This window comes from Scyliorhinus canicula, chromosome 11 (assembly GCF_902713615.1).
Source record: "Scyliorhinus canicula chromosome 11, sScyCan1.1, whole genome shotgun sequence".
Taxonomy (NCBI): domain Eukaryota; kingdom Metazoa; phylum Chordata; class Chondrichthyes; order Carcharhiniformes; family Scyliorhinidae; genus Scyliorhinus; species Scyliorhinus canicula.
This window is the reverse complement of record NC_052156.1, coordinates 109,961,184-109,982,668: the sequence shown is the minus strand read 5'-3', so window position 1 is coordinate 109,982,668 and position 21,485 is coordinate 109,961,184. Positions and strand designations below refer to the sequence as shown.

Below are 21,485 nucleotides of genomic sequence, written 5' to 3'. Positions count from 1 at the left end.
ATGTTGAGGATGGATAGATCTCAACTCTTTCCTGGTAACGTCATCACTGTTGCAATAGAGTGTTGTTGAAGCCTCACTACTTTGGTTGAACTCCAATTTATTCACCTCACTGACTATGCCTGGAGGATCGAGCAGCTGCCATGTTGCTGATTTGTTTGTAGTTTGTATCTGCATTACTTAGCGAAGTGGTCCCATTTCCCGCATTTTTGCATCTTTTGCCATGTACAAAATAAGCTGTTCTATTCTGCTGAAGTGGGAACAGGCCACCTCTGTACTGCGAATACTATGGTTTCCCACCTAAAATCTCTGCTTCTTTTCTCTGATTGTTCACTTAACATACAGATATTGATGACTGCTTGTTATGTTGAGTCTCTCTCGCAGTACCTGCTTGCGGACAAAATCGCTATTTATTCTACAAACTGTTTGACCCCTGATTAAGTTTTCAGTGAGAGTTCTGAATGCCCATTTCTTTGCCAATATTGTGGATTGTATTGACTTATCTGCTCTTTGGTTTGTTGAATTGAATGCATGTGTGGTGGTATGAATGGGAGCACTGCCATTGGTGCAGAGCACTGGTTTCCCATTGGCTCTGGCTGTTCATGTGCCTCTCGTCTGATTGTCTGGGACTAGTCATGTGACTGCTCGCCAATTGGTCGAGAGGCAAGTAGACCCCGCCTCCGAGGTGGGGTATAAGTACCCAGAGTTCCTGGCGGTCGGCCTTTCTCTGTAGTCGACCACCGGGCTAACATCTAGCTGATTAAAGCCTAAGTTTGGACCTTCGTCGTGCCTCGCGTCCAATTGATGGTACATCAGCATGTTTATCAAGGGTTATGTTTTTATCGGGAGACAGATGTTCTCGAACTTTTTCAGCATAATCTCGAGGTCTTCTTTTTCGTCATCTGTCTGGGAAACAAAGGACTCAAATTTTTCGACGGCTTCGAGGCTGACAGTTTAATCGGGTAAAAGTCTGTACCTTTTTCAACTTGTCAGAGAGTGCAGCACCACAGTAAATACACCACTCCTTCTGGAAGCTTTCCCAACTATCCGCAGTACTTTCATCAAAGACGAGTGGGTAAATGCGACAAAATCCTTGTGCCATACTGCCAACTTCTGATGCCATGTATATGTTGTGGGTTCCCTGAATCACTGATGGCAAGGACTTTCACAAGGTATTTTATTCATTAGCTCAGCAGCTACTTGAACATTTGTGCTCTGTCTGTGCTCCTGGGGATAACACGTCATGTGACTTTGTCTGTAGTCATATCATCACGTTCTCATGTGACCACATGGTCTACAAAAGGGACATCACATTAAAATTAGGGGTCATTCAGGATGATATCAAGAAATTCTTCTGCATGAAAAGAATAGTGGAAGTCTGAATTCTCTTGCCTACAGAGTTTCAGTCAATGCAATCTTTGACGTTGCAATTTGTAGATTTTTGTTTGCCAAATTTAAGGAATACAGGGAGTTAAGATACTGATCAAAAATTATTTTGTTGAATGGGGACAGGCCAGTGGGAGTGAATGGCCTCCTTCTAGCCCTTATGTCACTGCGTTTCCTGTGGTTCAAGGACCAGGAAACCCAACCTTAAAATCTCGGAATGAAATGGGGAAACAACGTGTTCACACAAATGGCCGTGGAAATCCAGAACTCTGTTCACCAAAAGGTTCTGGATTCTGGGATACAATTGGAGCTTTCAATTTTACTGGGTAGATATATGCAGCAAAGGCTCATGCATGAAGAATGAGAGTAAGTGGCAGACACTTGTAGAACTGTATCTGAAAAGAAGGCAAGAGAAGAAGCCTGGAGAGAAAAATTAGTACCAGTTACAGAAAGAGTGCTCAGGCATATAAAGATAGGTAGGAAACCCCACCTAGAAATAGGGTGGTTCACACAAAGTGAATCAACTAGCATTCAGAACACTTAAATAAACTCTTATCAACAGATGATTATGTTCACTGGTGCAAGTTAAAATAAAGTTGCAAAGTCGCTCAAAATACCTTAATGTTGTGTCCTGGCTCATCTCATTTGCAGGCTCTCTATAAATTGCACCAAAAACAAAAACATAGCCATCTTCAAGATTAGTGAGCATTGCAAAATACAATGACCATGCGATCAGACATTGCTAGAATTGATATTTAACATTTGAAGATTGTTCATTTAGGTCATTGATTCTTCAGCAATTTCCTGTATTTCAAATAAATTAGCAGGGTTAATGATGCAAATTTCCTCTGTAAACTGCTCAGGACACAATTAATATAACTATACCAGAAATAAACAAACATCCAGATTCCAAAAGCTTACTGGATGTGGCATTACAACCGACTAGCATTTTCACCCTATTGTGTCTTTGTGAGCCTTATGTGACAATTCAACAACCCCCCTACCTCAGTAATAATGCTACTCACTCAACATAATGGCCAACTATTGCTGAGGGTAGTCTCTGCTAGCAAACCAAAAGTATTACTGAGGCGTTTATGTCAGCAGTAGCGTATAGTCACAGTTATCCTCTCCTTCCAAGACATTTATTTCACATGTGAGAGGTGATGAAGCAGTGGTGTCGTGGTACTGTCACTGGACTAGTAATCCAGGTAATGTTCTGGGGACCTGGGTTCAAATCCCACCACGGCAGATGGTAAGATTTGAATTCAGTAAAAATCTGGAAAAAAATTAGAATGACGATGACAACCATGAAACCATTGCTGATTGTTGTAAAAAAAAACATCCTGGTTCACTAATGTCCTTTAGGGAAGGAAATCTGCCACCCTTACCTGGTCTGGCCTATGTGCGACTGCAGATCCATAGCAATGTTGTTGACTCTTAACTGCCCTCAGTTCAAGGGCAATTTGGGACGGGCAATAAATTCTGGCCCAGACAGCAATGCCCACACCCCATGAATCGAGGGGAAAAAAATACATCAGTTCCCATGTGAGTCTTTGGAACTCCTCTTCTTCAAAAGGCGGTGGATGCTGAGTCTTTGAAAGGTTATCGGGAGTAAGTGGAACGCAGAGTTGAGGTTACAATCAGATCAGCAGATGATCATATTAAATGGCAGAACAGCCTCGAGTGGCCAGGTGGCCAATTCCGACCTTTAATTGGAACGATCGTATCTATAGTGATGTTTTCAGAGAGCTCCTGTTAGCCCTGATCGACTTGATTCGATCCCGCCGCACCCGTTTTCTAGTGTGGCGCGCCTCCACCAGCAGAGGGATCCTCCGTCCTGGCAGCCAGCCAATGGGGGTGCCCCATTTTGGGCACCCCCACACTGTCGGGAAATCCACAGGCATGAGAGTGCTGCCCGAAAAATGGAGGATCCCGCTGATGGAGAATCCAGCCCATTGTATTGTATGGCCCTTTAATGTGGAAAAAATTACAAAGAACTTCATAAATCTCTAAGCATGGCTACAACTGCCAATGACCAAGTGCGGCATCAAGGAGCCCTAGCAAAATGGAGGTCGATGGGAATTGAAGTCAAAGGGCAGCACGGTAGCACAATGGGTAGCACTGTTGCTTCACAGCTCCAGGGTCCCAGGTTCAATTTCCGATTTGGGTCATTGTCTGTGCGGAGTCTGCACGTTCTCCCCGAGTGTGCGTGGGTTTCCTCCGGGTGCTCTGGTTTCCTCCCACAAATCCCTAAAGACGTGCTGTTAGGTGAATTGGACAATCTAAATTCTCCCTCTGTGTACCCGAACAGGCGCAGGAATGTGGCGACTAGGCGCTTTTCACAGTAACTTCATTGTAAGAATTGTGACAATAAAGATTATTTTTAAAAATTAAATTAAATTAAGGGGAAAATTCTCCACTGGTTGGCATCATAATGAGAACAAAGGAAAATGGAGGTAAATCATCTCGATTCCAGAACATTTCTGCAAGAGCTTCTCAAGGTAACTCAAGGCCACTGCCATCTTCAGTTGTTTCAGCAATGACCTTATTTCCTACATAAAGACAAAGTGGGGATATTTGCTGATAATTGGAACAATGTTCAGCACTATTGCTGACTCCCCAGATGCTGATGTGGGTGAATGCGTAGGAAATAACAATCATGTTGTACAAATGTCAGGCAATAGTAATCTCCAGCAAGAGAGAATCTAGCCATCTTTCTTGCAATGGTATCATTACTGATTTCCCTCACTATCAACATTCTGGATATTACCATGAACCACAAAGTTAACTAGATAAGCCATATAAACACTCTAAGTGCCAGAGCAATTCAGAGGTTGGAGCCGGAATTCTTGGGCCGTTGGGATTCTCTTTTCCCGCCAGCAGCATACCCTCGCCCGTGGGTTTCCCGGTAGTGTGGGGTGGCTTCAATGTGAAATCCCATTGACAATTGGCGGGAATAGAGAATCCCGCTACCAGCGAATGGCGGATCGCTAAGAAGCACGAGATGGATAACCGGAGGATCCCGCCCTTGGAATTTAGAGTGAGTAATTAACTTGTGATTCCCCAAAACATGTTCATCATCTACAAGGCACAAATCAGGAGCGTAATGGAATATCCTCCACTTGTCTTGAAACTCGACATTATCTAAGACTAGATAGTCTACTTGATCGGCACTCCATCCATAAGTTCAAATATTCATTCCCTCCATTTCCCAGTGGTTGCAGTGTGTACCAGAAACTGCAGTAACTTATCAAGGCTCTTTTGACAGCACCTTCCAAAACTACAAACACTACCACCAAAGAGGACAAGATTAGCAGGTGCATAGGAACACCACCACCTGCAAGTTCCCCTCCAATCCACACACCATCCTGACTTGGAATTATATCGCTGTTATTTACAAAATTCATTCTTGGGATGCGGGCGTCGCAGGCTGGGTCAGGATTTGTTGCCCATCCCTAATTGCCCTGGAACATGAGTGGCTTGTTAGACCATTTCAATGGGGGCAGTTTAGGGTTAACCACATCACTGTGTGGGTCTGGAGTCATATGTAGGCCAGACCGGGTAAGGACAGCAAATTTCCTTCCCTGAAGGACATTAGTGAGCCAGTTGGATTTTTATGACAATTGGCAATGATTTTATGGTTATCATTAGACCTTTAATTCCAGATATTTATTGGATTCAATTTCCACCATCTGCTGTGGTGGGATTCAAACCCAGGACCCAGAGCATTAACCTGGGTCTGTGAATTATTAGTCCGGTGACAATACCACTATGCCATTGCCTCCTTCACTGTCTCTTCACTGTTGCTGGGTCAAAATCCTGGAACTTTCTCCCTAACGGCACAATAGGTGTACCTACACCACATGGACTGCAGCAGTTAAAGAAGACAGCTCACCTGCTCAAGAGCAATTAGGGATGGGCAAAAAGGCTGCCCGAGGCAGTGAAGCCCACAATCCAAGAAAAATAATACCACAAATGAAAATTTGGATGACCAAGAGGCTAGAATCAGAAAAATACAGCATTTGATACATGTTGGTGGCTGTTTATCTACATTTCACTGCAAGGACATAAAATTAGACTATCGTTTTATTGTTGCTAAACATAGTTATTTTACTTACTTGCTCCAGTAAACCTTCCCACAAACTTTCAGCATCTCTCCAAGGGTAGCAAGGAGAAGTGAAGATTTTCCGCACCCAACCTGCCCTACAATCATTGTCAGCTGGCCTGCAAATTAATAACCATCAAAGAATCTTTCATCAGTTCTGTATTAAAACTTTGTTCAGAAACCTTTCCAGAAATTTCGTTTAGACACAATGAGCCGCAATGCAGAAATTGTCCAATGGGTTTGTTTCAATTGAGGCTGAAAAAAGCCAGTCTGAGAGATTGTGAAAAAAATTGTTTGGTTTTTGTTTTTGCCACTTGGGAGTTATAAACACAGCCTCGATGTTATAGATCTATTTGTTTCCTCTCTCTTCCACCCAATCATGTCCTCATCTGCACGCAAGGTCATTTATTCACAACGAAGGAAACTGCAGAAATATTACAATTTCACTTACTCTTAAACCACCAACGTGAGAGGCACATGAAATGGAGAAAAAAAACACCCAAAAGATTCAGAACTCCACTCTCTAATTTAGCAGTTTAGTAGACGTGGTTTTCTTATCCAAATAAGCTTTGCGTCAGTTTAGATCTGAGTCATGTCAGCGCTAATTGGTGACATTAAACACCCACTATTGAGCGTTTCTCAATTTGTGCATGTCTCATATCTCAGAAGACTAAGTGTAAATGTCTTGTTCTACGAATCTGGAAAGGTCAAACCTTCCAGGTCGATCACTGAAACAGCTTACATTTAGATAGCGCGTTTGCCGATTAATACAGTCGCTCGTGCTTTACAGGAACATTATGAAACAGGATCTGACACCAACTGTCAATAAGGAGATAGGAAAGCACATGAGCTTAAGGAACATTTTAAAGGAAGAAAGGATAATCGGGAGGGTCTTCTCTAATTACGCCATATAAAAGGTAAATTGTGCATACAAGTGGGAGGTTACCTAAGGTTGGACAAAGAGGACAAAGAGAACAAAGGAAGTAGGGAATAGTAAAAATTGAGCGGTACTGCCACTGGCTCCTATGGAAATGAGGAAAACATGCTCAAATTGCCTGACTTTCATCAACCACTTTATAATGATGAGACAAACGCATTACATGCTTTCCACTTGAAAATCAGGGAACCACATTAATACTCTTCATCATGCGATTACCATTGGTTATCATATTTTAATAAAACATGTGCATATTTTGAGGAAGAGCACATTACACCTAAGCTTCAGCGACAGATTGTTTACCGCACAATTCACGTAACAGGATTCTTCCTAAACAAAAGCAGTCGGAATGTTTTACCTTTTGGAACCCTGATGCTGATGTTACAGAGTGTGACCATGCCATTACCCCAAGAGAAGGATCCATCAGTAACCTGTGATTTGAAAATATTTAAGGTGAGAAAGTATTTCATACAAAGAGAAAGCAGCAAGTTATTTTTAAGGTATGACTTCTATTTATTTCCTATTTGAAATGATATCGCCTGCTCTCAGTCTCCTTTAAAAAAAATATTTTTATTGGTGTTTTACAGTTTTTACAGAGTAACAGCTCAATTGTATCTAGTATTTACAAACAGGTTTGTGTCTTATTTACAGTGTTTTTTACGTGAGGTTCCTCCCTCCCACCCTCCCTCCGTTGGCAGTTTAGTTCCTCCCATCTGCCCTGGCGGCCTGGCTTCATTTTGCCCTTCCCTTGGGTTCCCTTCTCTCCCCTCCCCCCATCTACCCCTTTTCTCTTGTGTGTGCCTCGCCTTGTCTTCGACCCTCTTCCCACCCCCCACTCTTCCTAGTCGCTGTTGGTCTTGAACAGGTCTTCGAACCGGCTGATGAATGGCCCCCATGCTTTGTGGAATGCCTCGTCCGACCCTCAATGGTATACTTGATCTTCTCCAGGTGTAACCGAAATGTATCATTTCACACTCCTCAGCTCCCATTTGTCTGCATCTCTCCTCATTTTTAAAAATACATTTCTGTCTTTAGTATCAACTTTGGGATTATGCCATGCATACTGAGTACAGATCATTTATATATATCAGAAATAATTATAGACACCTTTGGAACTCCAATGTATTCCTTCAGCTTGTGAAACAACGTTTCACCACTCACTTCTGTCACTCAGCTAGTTTTATAACTATGCTGCTACTGTCCCTTCAATCCCCCGGCCTTTGATTTTGCTAATATGTCTATGATGTATTATTTTGTCAAATGCATTTGGAAATGCTGTATACACAACATCAACCATATAGTCAACCTCTTCATCAGCTCAAAGAACATGATCAAGCTAGTCAAACCCGATTTTCCCTTAACAAACCTGTAGTGACTCTCAGTTATACAGGGCATGAGAGAGATTTTCTGACCGTTCACACTGGCAAGGTATGACGGTCCCGCCGTTGGTGCACCCCCACCTGAAAAAGGGGAGCATTCAACAGGAAACCTATTGACAACAGCAGGACCTGCAGATCCCGCCACCAGCCATTGGCAAGCCGCCTCCCGAACGTGGCAGAACACACCGTGGAGTCGGGAGGAAAATCTCGCTGCACACCTGAAGTATTGTGCATAGCGTTGGTCACCTTATTTAAGGAAGGATATAAATTGGAAGCAGTTCAGAAAAGGTTTACCAGACTAATAGCTGGAATGGACGTGTTGTCTTATGAGGAAAGGTTAGGCTGGGGTTTAGAAGAGTAAGAGGCGACTTGATTGAAAGGTATAACTGGGTGGGTGTGGAGAGAATGTTTCCTCTTGTTGGAGATCTAGAGCTAGGGGTCATTGTTTAAAAGTAAGGGTTCACCCAACTAAGACAGAGGTGAGGTGAATTTTTATTCTCTCAGACGGTCATGAATCTTTGGAACTCTCTCCCTGAAAAGGAGGTGGAAGCAGTCTTGGAATACTTTTAAAGCAGAGGAGGATTGATTCTTGATAAGAAAGGAGGTGAAAGGTTATTGGGGTTAGACAGGATGCAGATTTGAGGTTACTATCAGATCAGCCATGATCTTATTAAAGGGCAGAACAGGCTCGAGAGGCCAAATGGCCTACTCCTACTCTTTGTTCGTTTGTTCGTAAGAGCCTATACTTTACTGAGTGACAATTAATTTTGAACTAGATTATTGTCTCTAACTGTTTTCTCATGTTAAGCTAACTGTCTTGGAGTGGCTAGGCTTTTCCTTCTCATTTTCTTTGCTGGTACAATATTTATGATCCTCCAGTCGACTGGGACCACTCTCACATATTCCAGCAGGGTTGAAAGATTATGGCCAGAGCCTCTGCAATTTCCACCCTTACATCTCCAGGATGCATTCCACCTGGACTAAGTGACTTCTCTATTTTGAGTACGACAAATCTTTTAAGTATCTTCTTTTTACCTACATTTATTCTATCCAATTTCACTACTACCTCCTCCTCACTGCGACACTGGTAGCATCCTCTGCTCTAGTGAATTAGTGTGTTCAATTTAGTGTGTCAGACATGTCCTCTGTCTCAAAAACAAGAACTCATTTATGATCTCAGATCAGCCCTGCTCTTCACTTGACCACTCTTTTACTACTTGCGTGTTTATTAAAGATATTTGAATTTCCTGTTTACTGTTGATTTTTCTCCAAGTCTGTTTTTATGCTTCCCATTGCTTCTGTTTAGATCTTCTCCATGTTTTCCACCTTCCTCGAATGTATTCATTTTTTTCATGTTAGTTTAGAATTGTAGGGAGGCCCAATGTCACCAGGGCTGGTTCACAGGAATAATTTACATGTTGGCCGGAATTCACTGGCCGTTGGGATTCTCTCATTCCACTAGCAGCGCACCCGTGCCCACGGGTTTCCCGACGGCGTGGGGCCTTCAATCGGAAATTCCATGGCTGGGGGGACCAGGGAACCCCACCCCATTTTTTTTTAAACAGACAAGGCCAAGGAAGTCCCAGGTTTAGCCCTAGGTTTTGTGCTGAGTTAAGTATGTGTGCCTTCCTTATATTTGTACGTGTACATGGTGACAAAATAGCAGGCAAGCTTCATTCGGCTTAAGAGCCATCTTTGTAAGTGGTCCCTATGACGACGACAAGTAGTTTGCCCTATGCAGCCAACAGTTCGGGGCAAAGGGTGTAAGCATTTGGGACCGCAAACAGAAAATCAGAGCTTCGTCTTCAGCCCTGGATCGGGGAAAGATTGCTTTTTATCTTGTTACAGAAAAAGCTTTTCAAAGCAATTGCCAGTTAATGTCCAATGAAATATTTTTTCTTTGTTTGAATTATAATTTTATTGAAGTGATTAAAAACAGGAAATGAATACTCTTACACAATCTGACTTCTGCACTGACTGTGGGAAAGGCCGGTTCCACCTCATTTATACCTCACAAGTCATGTGTCAGGACTGTTCTTTCCCTTTTGTTCCCATGTGCACAGAAAGACAGGGATTAGTCACATGAGAACCACAGCTGTACAGTAGGAAACAATTACAAGTTATTGACCTTGACTGTCACATCTTCTGTCTCTCTGGACCGAATGAATCTCCTCAGAGGCTGTTCACAACCTTCCAGCTGGTCCTTCAGGGGCTGCCTCCTGTGAAATGCCTTAGTGTGCTGTATTGCAAATTTAAAAAATACATCTCATTATGATTCTACCAAATTCAAGCTAGTCAATTCATGTATTTGATTGGATTTCATCCTGGGGCTCTGATTGTAACACTGGGTTCTTGCTTATTGTCTTCTTCCCATTCTCCATTTACAACCAGGGCACATCTATCCTAACCTTGCCATGCCAGAGTTCCCCTATGTCCATTTGTTGAATATTTTGGCTTCCATATCAAACCCATTTTTTATATCTCTTCTAATTACCCTTCTGGGGCTTTTTCTCTTTCCCTCCAATTCCTGTTACCCAATAGTGTGGATTTCTCCCTTCTTGGGTATTGAACCCTGCAACCCCCCCCCCCCCCCCCCCCCCCCCCACACCCCACTTGCCCCCCAGGGGGCCCACAGGAATGGACCTTCCAACATTGCTGGTTCAGCAAATTCGATTCCCTCTTCGATAAGTCCACCACCTTCCTCTGTGCCTCTCTCGTCAAAGGCCTCCATGCACATAACAACCCAACTCTTCCCATCCATTGCCATCCTCCGCACCCGGCACATGGATTGCAGGCTTCCTCTCCCACCATTTAACGCAGGGACTCTGGAAGCTGATCAATCATCAATCCCATGTCTCTACTTCCCTCCACAATATCCTTGTGAAGAAGCCTTGCTTTCCACGACTCGATGGTGTTCAATTGCATTGAAATCATGGCAATGGTGGAAACCTGGTTCAAGCATGACAATACCTCAGCCCTTACTGGGGCCCCATTGTGTCTATACCTTTTACCACCCTGATCAAACCCAAAGGCAATTCTATGGTTATTATCTCTAAACTTCATATTTGTCTGTTCCCTTATTACTGTAGCACAAACAGTTGGCTCATCAAATACATGCCAGCTCTCTGTCGAGCAACCTACTTAATCCCAGTCCCTCACTCTGGCGGGATGCTACTCATCTCCTGACTCCCCAGAGCTTGTCCATTATCTACAAGGCACAGGTCCAAAGTGTGGTGGAATACGTTCCACTTGCCTGGGTGAGTGCAGTTCCAACAACACTCAAAACACTCAACACAATCCAGGGCAAAGCAACCCACTTGATTGGCACAGCATCATCCACCTTCAGCATTCAGTCTCTGCACCACCAACACACAGTGGCAGCAGTATGTACCATCTACAAGATGCACTGCAGCAACTTAGCAAGGATCCTTTGAAAACACCTTTCAAACCTGTGGCCAAACCATGTAGAAGGTTAAGGGCAGCAGATACATGAGAACACCACCAATTGGAAGTTACCCTCCAAGTCACTCACCATCCTGGCTTGGAACATTATCACCTACGACTGGGTCAAAATCCGGGAAGCCTTCCCTAACAGTGCTGTGGGAGTACCTACAGCACAAGGACTTAGCGGTTGAAGACCTTCCCAAGGGCAATTAGGAAAAGACAATAAATGCTGCTCTAGCCAGCCATGCCCACATTCTGTGAACAAATAAAGAAGCAAAAATCCCATTGTCTCAATCACAAACGAAGCCAAATCTGATCACTTCCTTGTCTGAAAGGCTCTGGCCTCTCTGCTGAGTCACATGTAGGCCAGACCAGGTAAGGAGGACAGATTTTCTTCCCTAAAGGGAACCAGGTGGGATTTTATGACAATGGGCAATGTTTTCATGGTCGTCATTTGACTTTTAATTCCAGATTTTTATTGAATTAAAATTCCACCATGTGCCCTGGCGGGATTCAAACGCAGGGTGGGATTCGAACCCAGTTCCCCAGAACATTACCCTGGATCTCTGGATTACCAGTGCAGTGATAATACCGCTATGCCACTGCTTCCCCCATAACTGCCATCACCCATTCATCTGGCCTTTTAACCCTTTGCTGATTGTCTCCATTCAGTTTGCAAATATGGTTGTAGTCTCTGCCTTTCTAATTCTACACTGCCACTTGACCTCTCCGTTCTCGACCCCTGACACACGCCCAATGAAACACAATGGAAACTCATCTTGCAATTCGGCATTTTACAACATTCCCGACTCAACAATCAGGTCAACAAATTTAGATTGTAACCACTGTTCCTACTTTTTCCAGGCAGCAATTGCAGTGAAAGATTATACTATTCCCATTTACACCTCCTCTGGACTCATCTTCTACACCATCACCCCTTCTCTCATTTAATTACACCTGTCTTCCAACCAGTTACACGCTTGCCCTTAGTTCTTTCACCTTTACAATGGGCTCCCGACAACTAAGCTGCAACTTCTTCAGATTCCACTCACCTCTTGCTGGACTGCTTATTTTAGATGATAATATTGACAAGATAATTCTGAAAAAAGCAACACGCTGTCAAAGCTATTCATCGTGCAGTCATCAGGACAAACGCAAGAATGCCAATTTTCAAAGGGCGTGACAATTGCACTACATGAGAAGAGGATGCTGAATGGTTGGCAAGTTGACTCTGATTGGTTGAGGTGGCGCCATGGCGAATTCATCAGGGAACTGCTGTCCCTCGATCTTTTGTTTAATTTTTTGAAAATGTGAAATGTTCCTTTTGTCTGCAGAGGTCCAACCCCTGCACATGAATACATGTAACGTCTTCCACGTACAAGTGAGCTGCATTGTAAGCCCGATGATTTTGAATTAAACAAATGTGTGGGGGCAATACAACATTCAAAATGACTGTCAAATAGTATGCCAAATTGTTAACAAGCCAGACAAATAACATTTGGATGACCTTACTATTTTAAGTTTAGTGAAAGCTGAATTTATGGGTTCATGGTTTGTCATTTTTCAACATTAGGTCAATACTTCACGGACTATTAAGCCACTTAACATTGTAACAGGGCCCACAGGAAATATAGGGCCTTCTGACAATTAATCAGTGGGTAGAAATTTATGGTTAACTTCGAGAACCAGTGTTTGAAATTATGCTACAATTACAAGATTTATGTTTCGGGACTGTACCTCTACATTTTGGGGAAATGAAAGTTGATAACGTGACCTGTTCCAGTGAGCTACCACAGTCAGATGCAGGAGGGAGATGGTCTCTAGACAAAGGGACACATTATACTGCCATCTGAGGGTTCTGGAGATTCATCCTGACATAGCCGAGGGGAGAAAAATCAACATAACAGGCTTTACTGCTGCTGGTGGATTTAAGGAACTTACTGAAAACTGAAAGTTACTACTCAGCAATACAGGGATACAGAAACACATTGGAAACTAGGAGCAACTGTGGACCGTTTACTATAAATAATGTAATTCTGTGGGGATTGTGGTGTTTGATTAGTGTACAGGGGAAGATTTCCCCTTTGTGGTTTGAAGTATGATTTGCCTGCAGAGAGAAAATAGCGTTTAGTCAATAGTGTTTTTCATCATTTCTGACGATAAAGATTCAAATCACTTATTAAAAGTTATAGGTCTCCATTGAGATCATAACAACTGCACAGGGCAGCATCGTGGCACAGTGGTTAGCACTGATGCCTCACAATGCCAGGGACCTGGGTTCAAGTCCGGCCTTGGGTGACTGTGTGGAGTTTGCGCTTTCTCCCCGTGTCTGCGTGGGTTTCCTCCGGGTGCTCCGGTTTCCTCCCACAGACCAAAGATCTGCAGGTTAGATGGATTAGCCATGCTGAATTGCCACTCGGAGTCCAAGGATGTGCAGTTTGGGTAGGGTTACGGGGATGGGGTGGGCCTGGGTGGGATGCTTTTTGGGGGGGGGGGGGGGGGTCAGAACATACTCGATGGGCCTGGAGGTCTCCTTCTGCACTGTAGGGATTCTATGGTGCACCTAATAACTCTCTTTTATTGTGATTTTTGGAGCCATGTCCATCTCTATTAAACCAATACAAAGAGGACTTTAATTTTAAGCAATTTATGCAATGTCACCTTGGTTTGATTTGGGTCTGCACCAGTTGCAATTATTCTTTCAAGTGATGCAATTTAGTCAACATTGGTCACATCATTATTGTGTACCTGTATCTACTGACATTTACTTCGGGGATAAAACTTATCCATCTATTGTAATCAATGAGGGGCCCCGAAAAGGTAAGCCAAAAGTAGTTTATTTCTGACTCAGTTAGGAAATACAGCAACTAGTCAACACTCCAAGTCCCAGCCGAGACGATCCTGAGATTCCGATGCCCTCTTTTATCTCGGGAAATTAACAAGCCCCGCTGTTGGGCCTCTGCCCCTCAGCGGGTGTGCTCGTATACTCCATGAGCCCCATTGGGAGGTCAATCAGGTCACCCTGTGGATCTCGTGGTGGTTATAATACCATGCTGAAATGAAATGAAATGAAATGAAAATCGCTTATAGTCACAAGTAGGCTTCAAATGAAGTTACTGTGAAAAGCCCCTATTCGCCACATTCCGGCGCCTGTTTGGGGAGGCTGGTACGGGAATGGAACCGTGCTGCTGGCCTGCCTTGGTCTGCTTTCAAAGCCAGCGATTTAGCCCAGTGTGCTAAACCAGCCACTGCTTCAGCAGAATGTGACCATGGTTTTATTACTTACCACTCCTGAATGTTTTTTGCACGTCTCTACATTGAATGAGGTCTCACCACCCCGAAATCCATCATCTGAAATCTCGCCGCTTGTCAGAAACTCTTTTAACTTCTGCTGGCTGGTGAAAGAGTTGATAAAAAAAAACATAGTTTCAGCATCACCCAGGAAGGCGAGCAAATCATTCCCTCAGATTATAACATCAGTTCAAAATCAGCAAAGAAGCCTCAGACTGACCTATCTACTGTGCATGCACAAAGTCATAGAAGGCTTTGCACCAATGCTGAGCTTGTGAGGCCTAGCATGTCCACAGGCCTGTAATCCCTGCACAAACTCCAGATTATGGCCTTCAGGGAACCCTACCGCCAACCCCTGCAAACTTTCTGCGGTCAGGAAGAGGTTCTCTTATCTGCCTGCCCACGATACAAAACAAAACCAGAAAGCACCATCTAAGGCCTCAAGCACTGACACTTATCCGCACATAAGCATTGGCAAAAGTCCCACTTTGGGTTTCGAAGCAGTCACCGCCCCCACTACTCTACCAGATTAGGATAACGAGGAGCAATTATCTAAATTGGCTACGATCCCTGAGGCAAAGATGGTTGGGAAGTGATAGGATTGTTGTTCTTAGGAGTCACAAGGGACTAGATAACAGCGACCGTTTCAAACTTTTCACCTGGGCTAGAACAGCACAACCTGAATTGAAAACTGATGCGTAGGAGACACAGCATGGGCCAAATCATCTTGGAAAGTAAAGTTAATGGCACAGTCAGCTAATGCATAATTGGTCAGCACGAGGAGGGGAAGAAAAGATTAGTGATGAGTAGCAAATTTCCAGAACTTGCCACTCTCTGTACACCACTCTACCATTTGCCTCTCACAAATGGCACATCACCTTTGGCCTCCCAAAATTTTTAAGGATTTGCTGGATTTGCCTATCAGACTCACCACAGAAGGGCTTATATTTAACAATGTAAGTGTTCTGGAAGCAACGTGATAACTATCAATACAGTGTCAATCAACCTCACCAGTCTGGAAAGAGAAGAATTTAAACTGTTGTAGCAAATTCTGCAAAGACATTTTGAAAAGTGAAAGTTTTCCATTCTATACTTTTTCCTTACTTTTCCTTTTGTCTTCTGTTCCCTCTTTTGCTTTCTTTAGTAACTTGAGGAAGGCAGCAATAAGAGAACAGAGGTTTCTCTAACTATGTACAATATTCTGCTCAAGGTAACAACTCGCTCCCGGTACAGCTGGGAGAACTAACCACACCAGGCCCTGCTTTGGGCCGGCTTTCATGTTCAGTTGTAACAAGTTCAAGCTGTGTGCCCCCCCCCCCCCCCCCCCCCGCCCCACCTCCTATCTGGGAAGCTCATACTCCACAAGTCCTATAGGATGATCAACAACGGTTTCCCTGTGATCCTTGTGGGGTTTATAACACCCCTCCCCCCAAAGTCTGAAAGTCCTGCTTCAGCCCTCAACGGTGGAGGCCTTCTGCACCTATTTGCCCATGGCTGTGCTTTTGCTTGTGGCAGCTTCGGGTCGGGCAGAGTGGATCACTTTGCTGACCGCCGTTTCCTGACCAACCTACGGAGAGTTATTGCCAGGACCTCGGTACCAGGGGCACGACGTTGTCTGCTGGTATGGCGTCCATCTTTGATCTAGAGTCAACCTCCTCCTGTTGGACCAGGTGCTATGACCCAGATGGCTAAGTCCCCAGGCTGAGGAGCAGTTCCTGGCACGAAGGAGATGCCAATTCTGCTGGTTGGGTGATATGTAGTGCGGGTTCTCGCTTCTTCAGGTAGTCCAAGTGCTTTTGCTGAACTTTCCCCTGAACCTGGACTTTGTACGAAACCGGACCCATTCTCTCCAGCACTACGACTGGGTGCCCGGGTGCCCCATCACCAAAATTGCAAGTGAAATTTCTGCCTTGGTATCCTCAGGTTGTAGTGCCTCTTCTGCATCTCCTGCTGCACCTCTACATTCCTGCTGACCCATTAGACCCAAGCGGGTTCTAATTCGTCGACCCATCGACAGGGGCGATTCCCATTATCGCATGTGGCACTGAGCGGTAATTAAAAAGGAACCGTAACGGTAGTGTGCTCATGGAAAGTGGATTGTTTTTTTATGCCCCTTTTGAAGGTCTGGACCGCCCTTTCCACCAGGCCATTGGAGGAGGGATGATATGAGGCAGTTTGAATATGCCTAATTCCGTTTCGCTTTACAAGGGGCTGGTTTAGCTCACTGGGCTAAATCGCTGACTTTTAAAGCAGACCAAGCAGGCCAGCAGCACGGTTCGATTCCCGTACCAGCCTCCCCGGACAGGCGCCGGAATGTGGCGACTAGGGGCTTTTCACAGTAACTTCATTGAAGCCTACTCGTGACAATAAGCGATTTTCATTTTTCATTTTCAAATGCGGAAAATTCTTTGCTAGTGACGTCCCAGTGGCTTGTGGTCTGTCACAATGGAGAAATGCCGCCCATAAATGTACTGGTGGAACTTCTTGACACCAAAAATTACCACCAAGCCTTCTTTCTTGATTTGAGCGTCCATCAGGGTCCTTGAAGCGAATACAATGGGGTGTTACATGCCATCGTCCCATCGTGGGACAGCACCGCCTCTATGTTATAGAGGGACGCGTCACATGTCAAGATCAGAGGCCGGGCTGGATCATAATGCATGAGAAGCTGCATGGACGACAGACGCTTTTTTACTGAGGTCAATGTTTTGTCCTGTGAAGCACCCCAGAACCCCTCCTGGTCCTTCCTCAATAATACATGGAGCGGATCTAATAAAATGCTCAGGTTTGCAATGAACTTCCCATAATAGTTAACGAGGCCTAGGAATGACCGGAGCTCAGTGGCGTTCTTTGGTGTCGGGGCCCCTTTTATAGCCCGAACCTTATCTTCCACCAGGTGCAGACCATCCCTGTCCACCCTGTAACCTAAATAGGTCACTGCTCTAGCCTAGAACACACACTTGCTCCTCTTTGGCTGGGGCCCTATTTGAGAAAACCACCAGAGCACTTCCTGTAAATTATCCTTATGCTCCTTCTTTGTGGTGCCCGTGATGAGCATATTGTCCAGATAGACAGCTACCTTAGGCAGGGCATGCAAGATATTCTCCATTACCCGCTGGAAAATCACCAGGGCCAAACAATCCCCGATGAGTGTTTAAGGTTGCAAATTTCGTGGGCACTGGGTCTAGCTCCACCTGTAAATAAGCATGGCTCATGTCACGCTTTGCAAAGGAGTATCCTCCAGCCAGTCTTGCATGCGAATGCTCCACCCAAGTGTTGTATCTGTATCTGCCCGATTCAGATACTTCGACCAGTGCATTAATCAAAAGTTTTACCAGGTGCCCTTATTTGCGAGAAGAACAAAGCAGGTACATGGTTTAATGAGTTTATTCACAATTCTCTCACTCAACAAAGTATTACTTAGACACACAGCTGAGCTCTCAGTTTTACCCACACTTAGTGAAGGAGGCTGGTCAGGCTACGATCACTCAGTGTGGATATCTTCTCTAGGCTTCAAAACCCAGGGTCCCTTCTTCTTGTGATGGTTGTGCCTGAGGGACTCCCAGGTTATCACTGAGGATCTGTTCCGATGTTCCTTCCTTTATACGAGTATGCTAGCATTGAATCATGGGTATACGCCTGTAACTGGCCATTGTAACACCTAGACCCCAACTCGTTAATGGGAAAAACAGGATACTCCTGTTTACCAGGGTGATTCAATCAAGACCCATTGTCCTCTGAAACACTCTCTGCTGACCAGCCATCAGCCCATTATGGAGTCTGATGCTTCTTTTGTCTGTCCTTCGCCCGGTTAAATTGATCATCTGTGTCTGGAACTTTGTTACATATTCATAGCATGGTCATATTCTTTTGTGTAGACGTGAGTGGGTAATCACAAAGTCCATATAGCGATAACATGTTTATGTTGACTTGAGTGCTCTTGCAGACAGCCAATATCAATTACAGCTAGAGCCTCATGTGACAGCTTCTGTTCCTGGCCTATGTGTCTGTTTTCAGTACCACTCTCGGCACCGCATACTGGTCCAGGCATGAAGCTCTGTTCGCGGTGAGCTTGAAATCTCTGCAGGGTGGTACAGTTTTGTCAGGTTTCATTACCAGCACCATGGGTGCAGCCCATTCCGCAAACGGCAATAGTTTATGATCCCCAAACGTTGAAGGCGCCGAAGCTCTACGTCGACCTTGGCAAGCAATACAGAAGAAACCGGCCTTGCCCTAAAATACCGGGGCTGAGCATCAGGATCCACGTAGATATGGACCTTGACCCCCTTTATCCTGCCCAAACCCTCCTGGAACACTTCGGGGTTTTTGCCCAGCATGTCGTACAGATTCCTGGTGCCCATCTGAAAAACCTGTTGCCAGTTGAAAAGGAGGACTCGCAACCAGTCTTGTTCCAGAAAACTGGGCTCCGGTCCCTGTGCCACAACTAAGGAAAGACGGATCAACTGCTGCTCCGGTTTCCTCCCACAAGTCCCAAAAGACGTGCTTGTTAGGTGAATTGGACATTCTGAATTCTCCCTCAGTGTACCTGAACAGGCGCCGGAGTGCGGCAACAAGGAGATTTTCACAGTAACTTCATTGCAGTGTTAATGTAAGCCTACTTGTCACAATAATAAAGATTATTGTTATTATTATTATTATTTTATAAACATCGACGAGCAAGCTGCAGCCTAGACATCGCAATACACAGGTGAAAGGCCATCTCCAGGCCATGCCAGGAACAATAGAACTATCCTGTCAATCACTGGTTCATTGCTGCACCACTTTAGAATCTCTCTCTGCAGCAGCGCACAACAGCAATGAAACAAACGTGATCTTCACTGGCCACGATGAAGAGGAACATCACGCCACTAAACAGAAGGACGACCAGAGCCAGAGCATCAGACCAGACCAAGGTCCGAACATTGAGTACGACCGAAGTTGAATAGAGATACAGGCCTTTATCTGTCTGGGTACTTGCTTCTCACTCTAAAGTGAAGTTAAGGTCCAGGATGAACTTTAGTACTCTGTAAAATAACTTGTGTTGGATGGTGTGATTGATTAACTGTAACCTTACATGACTGAAAATAAATACTATTTGATTAAACAAAGCCGGCTCGCAGTCATTCGTCCACCGCATACGGGTCAAAGACAAACTGTGGTAGCAACAGTATAATACTATGTTAGGCTGCTGCTTGAATAGATGCCACAAGTCCCCAGTAAGGAGGGCTTGGAATCATAGAATCTCTACAGTGCAGAAGGAGGCCATTTGGCCCATCGAGTCTGCACCAACATTCAGTAAGAGCACCCTACCTAGGCCATGCCCCGATCCTATCCCCGTAACCAAGTAACCCCACCTAATCTTTTGGACACTAAGAGGCAATTAATCATGGCCAATCCACCTAACCTGAACATTTTTGAACCGTGGGAGGAAACCGGAGACACGAGGAGAAAGTGCAAACTTCACACAGACAGTCCCCCGAGGTCAGAATTGAACCCAGGTCCCTGACGCTGTGAGGCAGCAGTGCTAACCACGGTGCCGCCTTTACAGGATTGACAAGGCTGCAATTACTGTTGCCATTTTGGTGCCTAGGTCAATGCCAGGTGGTCTGTCCTGCCCTGTGCTGAGTGACTTGATACAACTGAGTGACTATTTCAGAGGGCATTTGGAGTTACTGAAAGAGAATGAATGAACCCAGAATGGTTTCAATGACAATCGGCAATGGTCTCTTGGTCATTGTTAGCCTTTAATTGCAGATATTTATTTACCATGGTGTGATTCGAATCCCAGTCCCCAGAACCTTACCCTGAGCTTCCAGATTACTAGCCCACTGACAATACCACTACGCCAGCGCCTCCCACAAAGTTTACTTCAGAAAACTATACCTCAATACATTGAAAACTGTTCTTTCATCTTTCTTCATTTTATCTTTCCTTTCTTAGTGTCAATTTCTAACATTAGGGGTGCTTTCGGGGGTCTGGGTCAGAGAGGGGAAGATATCTGATATCTACAAGGTTATGCAGGAGGCGGAGGAGGCGTCAGTAGAGGAGCTGAAAGCTAAGTGGGAGGGGGAACTGGGGGAACAGATCGAAGACGGGACATGGGCTGATGCCCTGGAGAGGGTTAATTCTTCCTCCTCGTGTGCGCGGCTTAGCCTCATCCAATTCAAGGTGCTGCACCGGGCCCACATGACTGGGACGAGGATGAGTAGGTTCTTTGGGGGTGAAGATAGGTGTGTCAGGTGCTCGGGGAGTCCAGCGAACCATGCCCATATGTTCTGGGCATGCCCGGCACTGGAGGAGTTCTGGAAGGGGGTGGCGAGGACGGTGTCGAGGGTGGTGGGATCCAGGGTCAAGCCAGGATGGGGACTCGTGATTTTTGGGGTTGGGGTGGAGCCGGGAGTGCAGGAGGCGAAAGAGGCCAGTGTGCTGGCCTTTGCGTCCCTAGTAGCCCGGTGAAGGATCTTGCTACAATGGAAGGATGCGAGGCCCCCAAGCGTGGAGACCTGGATCAATGACATGGCGGGATTCATTAAGCTAGAGAAGATCAAATTCGCCCTGAGAGGGTCGGTACAAGGGTTCTTTAGGCGGTGGCAACCTTTCCTCGACTTTCTGGCTCAACGATAGGGTACAGGGACAGTAGCAGCAGCAACCCGGGGGGTGGGGGGGGAAGGGGGAGGGAAAAGGTGTGGGGGGGGGGGGGGGGTGGGGGCGGACGATGACTGTGTTTGTTTATTTTATTTAAATTTATTTTAAGTTCTTCTGTTGTTCATTGGGGTTGGGGGGGGTGGGGGATGGGATACATGCGTCGATACGGTCTGGGGGTGTTACAGTTATTATGGGTTATTTTGTTGCATTTCATTGTTTGACGTTACGTTTTATAATTTTCTGTAAAAAATTCCAATAAAAATTATATTAAAAAAAAAATTTCTAACATTAGTATTTCCTT

At 45.0% G+C, this 21,485-nt stretch overlaps 1 protein-coding gene across 1 annotated transcript in view; it reads right to left on the bottom strand.

Annotated features, from left to right (window-relative positions):
* LOC119973277 (ATP-binding cassette sub-family C member 9-like) overlaps positions 1-21,485 on the bottom strand; it is a 235,589-nt gene that overhangs the window by 117,469 nt on the left and 96,635 nt on the right. The window contains exons 14-18 of the mRNA XM_038811061.1: positions 14,535-14,643; positions 9,933-10,043; positions 6,784-6,856; positions 5,502-5,607; positions 2,001-2,039 (exon numbers count right to left, since the gene is read on the bottom strand). Of these exons, the coding sequence (XP_038666989.1) occupies positions 2,001-2,039; positions 5,502-5,607; positions 6,784-6,856; positions 9,933-10,043; positions 14,535-14,643 (438 nt within the window). The remainder of the gene's footprint in view (positions 1-2,000; positions 2,040-5,501; positions 5,608-6,783; positions 6,857-9,932; positions 10,044-14,534; positions 14,644-21,485) is intronic.